The sequence below is a fragment of the Carcharodon carcharias genome, chromosome 1, assembly GCF_017639515.1.
Source record: "Carcharodon carcharias isolate sCarCar2 chromosome 1, sCarCar2.pri, whole genome shotgun sequence".
In the NCBI taxonomy this organism is placed as follows: Eukaryota; Metazoa; Chordata; class Chondrichthyes; order Lamniformes; family Lamnidae; genus Carcharodon; species Carcharodon carcharias.
Window position 1 is genome coordinate 194,475,180 of NC_054467.1, and position 6,929 is coordinate 194,482,108.

The 6,929-nt window shown below is 38.7% G+C and overlaps 1 protein-coding gene across 2 annotated transcripts in view; it reads right to left on the minus strand.

Annotated features, from left to right (window-relative positions):
• pik3c3 (phosphatidylinositol 3-kinase, catalytic subunit type 3) overlaps positions 1 to 6,482 on the minus strand; it is a 125,219-nt gene extending 118,737 nt beyond the window's left edge. For both annotated transcript variants that reach the window (XM_041196592.1, XM_041196583.1), the window contains exons 1-2: positions 6,280 to 6,482; positions 916 to 1,104 (exon numbers count right to left, since the gene is read on the minus strand). In XM_041196592.1, the coding sequence (XP_041052526.1) occupies positions 916 to 1,104; positions 6,280 to 6,347 (257 nt within the window). In that variant the 5' untranslated portion in view covers positions 6,348 to 6,482. The remainder of the gene's footprint in view (positions 1 to 915; positions 1,105 to 6,279) is intronic.
• Between the last annotated feature and the right edge of the window lie 447 nt (positions 6,483 to 6,929).

Consider the following 6,929-nt stretch of genomic DNA (forward strand, 5'->3'; position numbering starts at 1 on the left):
CCAGAGGTTAAACCCAGTGTAGATAGGCAACTTAGAATTGAGTACGCATCAGGTGCTTTTCCAGCTCTTTACTGGGCTGTACATTGGCATTTATAAACTATATGGAATCATATAACTTCAATATAGTAAGATGTGCACACGACATACAGTATATATCAGCATAAACCAAATTTATTTGATAGACAGGTGCAAGAAGTCCAATTGTTTTAAAAATTAATTCTTGGGGTGTACACATCACTAGAAAGGCCATTAACTGTAGCATTTGTTGTACATTTCTAGCCGCCCTCGAGGCGGTGACGGAGAGCTTTCCTCCTGAACTGATGTTATCAAAGTACAATTAATTTGCTACTCCTTTTTGTTTCTACCCTCTCCATAAATATTTCAATGATCTGAAATAATCTGTTAAATATTAGATCGCCAGTCCAAAAGGACATGGTTGATGGTACTTCAAGTGGCCCAATCGATTATTTGATCATTTGTTCCAAATCTAGAGTCCAGAATTGGAACAGGCTACTAACACCTTTGATTAAAATGTGAAACATCCAAATTACTTTGCTTTAAAAAATTGATTTCTGGTGTCTCAATCAGTATGCTTTCCTATTGAATCTTTTCCAATTGAAAGTATTTTCTTCCAGATTCTGTTTTTATGTCTTAAAGGACTTGGGAGTTCTAAAAACTTGAAAATTAATTTGAATCCATCTCTACTGTACATACTTATTTGGAAAGATTAAAATTACTTCAGGCTTGCCAAGTTCTGTCAGTCAGAATGTGGCAACTTATCTTTTAAAAATAAACAGCAATATGTTAAGTTAAACATTAAGATTTACAGTTAAAATTAATTCATAAAACATTTAAGTTCCCAAATGTTTTATATACAAATCAAAAACACAAATCTCAGCAACAAGACATACTTACTTCCATCGAGTACTGAAAGCTTTGTAAGAAGTCCGAACAGGAAGAGCCAAGGGTTTTCCCTCTGCAAACACTTGGCCTGTCACATAGAGATCTGAACAGGTTTCCTGGTACAAGCCTGAAAATTTAAGCAATGGATCCTCCAGAAGAGCTGTATAGCTTTTTTGCTCCCGTTTGCCTTCCAAGCTTCCACTGCATACATAAAGGAAGACAAGAGAAAATATCTGGGGTGTGCACATCATGCTGCATTCGCACAGAAAACTTAGAGAAACAGAAAATAAAGTGTAGTTCATCATTTGAACAAAGGATTTGTTTAAAATATCAATCATAATTTATAGTTAAAGCAGCATTATAAATAATGTTGTATCATGAACTTGTTTTGCAATTCTAACAATAAACAGGCCACTCAATCAGCCTCTATTGGTTATTTTCATAGCTATGCTATCATTCTTGTACAATAATAGCATTACTCAACTGCAACATTTTTTGGAGCTCTAAACTTTAAAAGCTTTTAGCCACGCAGAGAGCTCCACATTCTAATTGCTTTTTCATTGATGACAACTGAATATATAGACAGTCAGCAAATTAGAGCAACAATATTTTTGCATGTTGAGAAGCTCCTCTCAGGCTCTGCTAATATTCAGAAGCCTCAAATAGAAAATTTGCAGCACATCTTCCTGTTGGGCTAACTTCAGTAGTTCTCCATCAATTTCACACACAGAATGATTACTGACCAATGGAAAATAAAGTCATTTTGAACCTCACAATGACTACGTTAAAAACAATGGTGCAGCAAGATGACTGGTATTGACACACAGGTTGTGACGCTTGCCATCAGCAACTTTAAAATATCAACCATAATTTATAGTTAAAGCAGCATTATAAATAATGTTGTATCATGAACTTGTTTTGCAATTCTAACAATAAACAGGCCATTCAACCAGCCTCTAATTTGGTTTTGCTGATGTGAAAGCATTTAGCTGTGGGAAAGGAGTTTTCAAATTTCCCATAGAGTTTCTGATAATCAAAATTTATGATACTCAGCAATCTCTAACAGGAAGCAATAGAGCTTCTAGAATAAAGCACATTTTCTATCACTGTACTTCATGCTTCCACAGGTCACCAGTATATACTGGCTGTTGGGGGCATGTCCTTATCATTAGCACAAATGGTTACAAAGTATGTTGGTACTAATTTGATCTGACTAGATAAACGCTTTTGCCTTTTAACAATTAAATTTTATAGTTCATGTCTAAATATATGAACTGCACACAATTACAAAAAAATCACAACTTAATCCTTCATAATAAATACAAAACCTGCAAGTTTATCATTTAGTTCAAAATTGCACTTTTCTATTACAATCAACATAACAAAAGTTAATAGGTAAATAAGATGTTAAATCATTGTGACATTGAGCTTGGGCAGTGAGGAGAGGAACATGTGTCCCAGGATTTGATTGGGACACATTTCTATACAACATCTTACAACTAACATTTTAGAATCATGTTTGCAGCCAACTGGGCTAGCTCATTACGCATTTAGTGTGAAATAAAGGTACAGTGTCTCAAAGTCTGCAACCTTGGGACGGAGGCTGTGCTGGATTTCAGAGCTTGCTGGAATTTGGGTCAGGCAATTCAGGCCTGCATGGGTCAGGTAAAGCATTGCTCAGAGAGTGGTAATAGCAGGCAAACTGCGAAGGGGATAACTAGTCCAGCATGACACCTCACCAATGCAGCGCCTAGCTGAATTGTCCCTAATTTTTTTTTTAATTGATGCATAGCAGTTCTACAAATGTCTGCTTTTTGGACAACTCCAGTTTTTGGATAGCTGGATTTCAGACACTGTACTGGAGTAATCTAAATTTATTAAAAAGTAAAAACAGTTTGAACAATGGAGAACACCAAATATAAGGGCTGTAATTTGAGAAACAATTCACCATTAACTGAAGTGCACAGCCACGGCAAAATAAAGTTTACTAAAATGATAACCATAAACCAGAGAATTGAATTATAAGCTTATCCGTACTTTTATTCAAGTATTCAACTGGAGTGATCCAGTTACACTGCAGATTTGCAAATGCTGTCTTTATACTGTCTGTCCAGAGTTGAACATCTTTACTTGCAAACAGGTGATTCTTGTTTTACCTTGGCTAGCAACTTTACATATTCAAACATTCATTGTAATTTAAATGTCAGTAAAGCTTGAATATTACTGAAATCTACTCTTCATTAACATTATTCCAACTGATGAGAAGCCCAAACAATATGAGACTACCTCTCCAAAATGATCTCATACTACTTGACAAAATTCAGACTGGACTCTGGTCAGTAATATGAAACTGGAATTACACTGCCATTACTTTATCAATATGATACATAAGCCACAGTAGCTTTGCCAGTATAATGATATAACTGCTGAATTCCATATAGAAGCTAGTACTTCAGTTTATAGGATTGAAATACAAGGACTTCTAAATGCACCATCCACATAAACCTCCTAAAATGGGTGTAATCATTTACACATTACATTGACAGAGTTCAATATTAACCAATTGTTCCTCCTTAAACAAAATCTCATGTGAAGCAATTAGCAAAGCATTTTGTTCTTGCAAAAATTCAAAAACAATGCAGAAAACACAATCAGTAAAGTGATTATTGCACATTAAATGGTATCTCAGCATTGTAAAGGTTATATTGCAAAATCAGGTTTGTTTCATGGATTGTAAGGTGTAATTTGATCATCTAGATTCAAAACCTTCCTAATGGTTTTAGTCTCCCCACAACAAGTGTTCACAATTCAAATTTATATTGATTTTTACAATGGCTACCTTAATGCAAGTCATACTACCCTACTTCCATCACTACAACTCTATACTAACTGAGATGCATCACTATCAGCAATGAACAAAATTGAACTTTTCCTAATTTATTTATTTTGAACAGCAGAACTTGAGCTTCCCCTCAGAGGGGAATGTCTCAAATTTAAAATCATCCTTGTGTTTAAGTTTCTTCATAGCCTTGCCACACCCCTATCTCCTCTAGCCCAAGATCTCCATTCCTCTGACTCTGGTATATCACTTCCTCCTTTCAGCTCATCATTGATAGTAATGCTTTCAGCTGCCAAGGCCCCAAAATGGAATTCTCTCCATAAACTCCTCCAACACCACCCTGCCCAATCCTCAACCACTCCTGACCTACTTTAAAACTCTCTGCCTAGATCAAGCTTTTGGTCACTCTGCCTAGTATCTTCACCTTTAATGTTCATATTTTCCTTAATTTCTATGAAGCACCTTGGAATATGTTCTCTATATTAGAGGCACTTTTTAAATGTAAGCCGCTGTTAAAAATGAGTAATTCACCGCACAGTCCAGGCACTTCTGCTGGAAGTGGGATAGTGTGAGGACATCAACAATGATGCCCCTGCAGGCAAATAGCCTGCTAAAACTTAATGTCAACGTTCACATATGAGTACTACCTTGTCAAGAGGCTGTTAAAGAGCAAAAAACCACACCGTGGATCCAGATTATCTCCACAAGGACATAAGCACTTATTCATTTCAGGTAATAATCGTCTCAATGCATTCTCTTATTCCAGAACTTAAATCCAATCCCCAAGAATGTGAAATCACAGGTCTTGTACTAGCATTCCAGCCACATGTTGAATTTTCTAATCTCTCTCTCCAAACCAGCCCAGCAAATGGTGCCAGAGGCAATTCCAAGATTATCACTAGTTTTAGAAGCTGTTCTCTGCTAATGGCTTAGCATTACCAACAGAGGCATTTGCAGTAGAGAAAGCAGGTAAAACACTCACGTGACCTGGATCTACTGCATTGCTACTCCTGGACCCAATGCCTCTGTCCAGATCCAGAGAAGATAGCTGTGTTTGAATTCCATCTAAACAACGTCACTGGGAAAGAATTCAACATTTCTTTCTGCAGCAGGCAACTTACCTGTGAGCCCCACCCAAAATACCTGGCCATCACCCTGGATGGGTCTCTCACCCATCAGCCTCATTTCATTAACAGCAGCCAAAAAGTAAACCCAGAATGAACCTGGACTGAAAAGCTGCTGGATCATCATGGGGGAGCACTGCCAGAACACTCTGCACCGAAACAGTGGTCAGTCTACTCTGCTGCCGAATACTGCTCTATGTAATGGTCCTGTAGTCCCCGTGCAGAGATCATGGATGTGAAATTAAATGCTGCCATTAAAGTGGTATCAGCGTCCACTTCAAATGAGCTGCTTCCAGGGCTGTACCTATTGCCACTCCTGCCATTCACCAAGATGCCATCGTCCTCCATAAGACGGGAAAAATTATGAGCAACAACAACCTCCTGTTTACAAAGACTTGCAAACCCACCATGAAAGCACTTAAATTGGTGCCAGTCATTGCGGAAAAAGCAGCTGTTTATGTAGCCCACCATCCAGGTGGATAGAATAGTGCTTAAAGCACCAACAGCTCATCACTGATCAAACAGTAGAGGTTCCAGGTTTCAACCTCTCTCTCAACGATAGTGGATAACACTCAACTGAATCAGAGCAGAGCACAGACGATTGCTCCACAAGTGCAAGGTGAGGGATGACACAAACTGCAAATGTGGGCTTCAGTCCAGGACTATGCAACATCAGCTTTCCCACTAAGGTCTGTGCAGAAGGTACCTCATTTTTCCACTCATCATTGAATGGATAGCCAGACAAGATATCCTATTACAAACCAGTCAGATTGAACTTTGACCACTGCATCTAGCTCTAGTCACCAAGAAGCAGACACTCAAGCACTGTAGAGAAGAGGTTAACCTCCAATGTCAGTGGCCTGAGTAATGAGAAAAGACTGGATAGACTTAGGCTTTTCAACTTGGAAAGAAGGCAGCTGTGAGATGGCCTATAAAAATATAAGGTTAACCACATTATTACTTTAAATTAAAAGGTGGAATAAAACTAAGGGCACAAGGTCAAATTAGTAAAGGATAAATTTAAGACCGATACCAGGTGTATTTTTAATACAACAAAGGATCAACATGTGGGATAAACTTCCTGATAGAACACTGAAGGCGAAAGCCCTGGTGAACGATTAGAAGCCAAGTGGAAATGTTAGGATCTCTCTACATAGATTAGTCAAACTGCACTAATGTTTCACCTGGATTAATTCCATACGCATGGTCTCAGTAAAATGTTAGTACTTTGAGGTGTTAATGGCAAGACTCAATGTGAAACAATAATACACAGAGCCACTAGGTCTCACCCAATGGGACTGACAAAGCGGGGCCGCCTGTCACCGCCCTGCCCAAGAGCTGGACGAGGACGGAGGTGGCCCAGGTAGATTCATAACATCCAGCCCCCCTCCACCTCCACCACCCCCAACTCACATCTTCAACTGAACATTAATGTCCAGGTCGCAGCTATAAACATAACAGAACTTCTCCGTGTCGCCCATCACTCTCGGCTAAAACAAGTCCTTTCCCGTCCCAACATCAGCCGAACCCCCAGGATGTATTGTCCGGAGAGAGGTGAGAATTTAAACCGGTTCAATTTTACGGCTCCGCGGCCGCCATCTTGCCCAGCGGCCTGACTGTTTACATCCGGTTCGCAGGTCAGAGGTCAGGCAGGGAGCTCTTACCTGAATTCAGTCTGTGATGGGAATTATTTCAACATGATAACTGTCAAATCTATCACACTTGGCTATACGTTTAGCTATTTTTACACCATGGTTGTGACATCCATTTTTCTTATCAGTCTGAATACCTGCCAATCTGGAAAAGTTCACTGATAAAAACAGAATGCTCAAGAATTAGTACTGATTATGAAAATAGCTTATACCCTCTGTAAAGGCATATTCTGTAGCATTATGGTTTGTAAGGGTTAATGTGTGGGACCTTGTAAATAGCACCCCCCATAATGATGTAAGAGAACACATGACCAGGAGTGGAGAATATTCATGGTTTCAGTGTACCATATAGTAATGGGTAGCTGTATTTAGCTTAGTTATATATAATAAACCAGTTATTGTTTGGACATA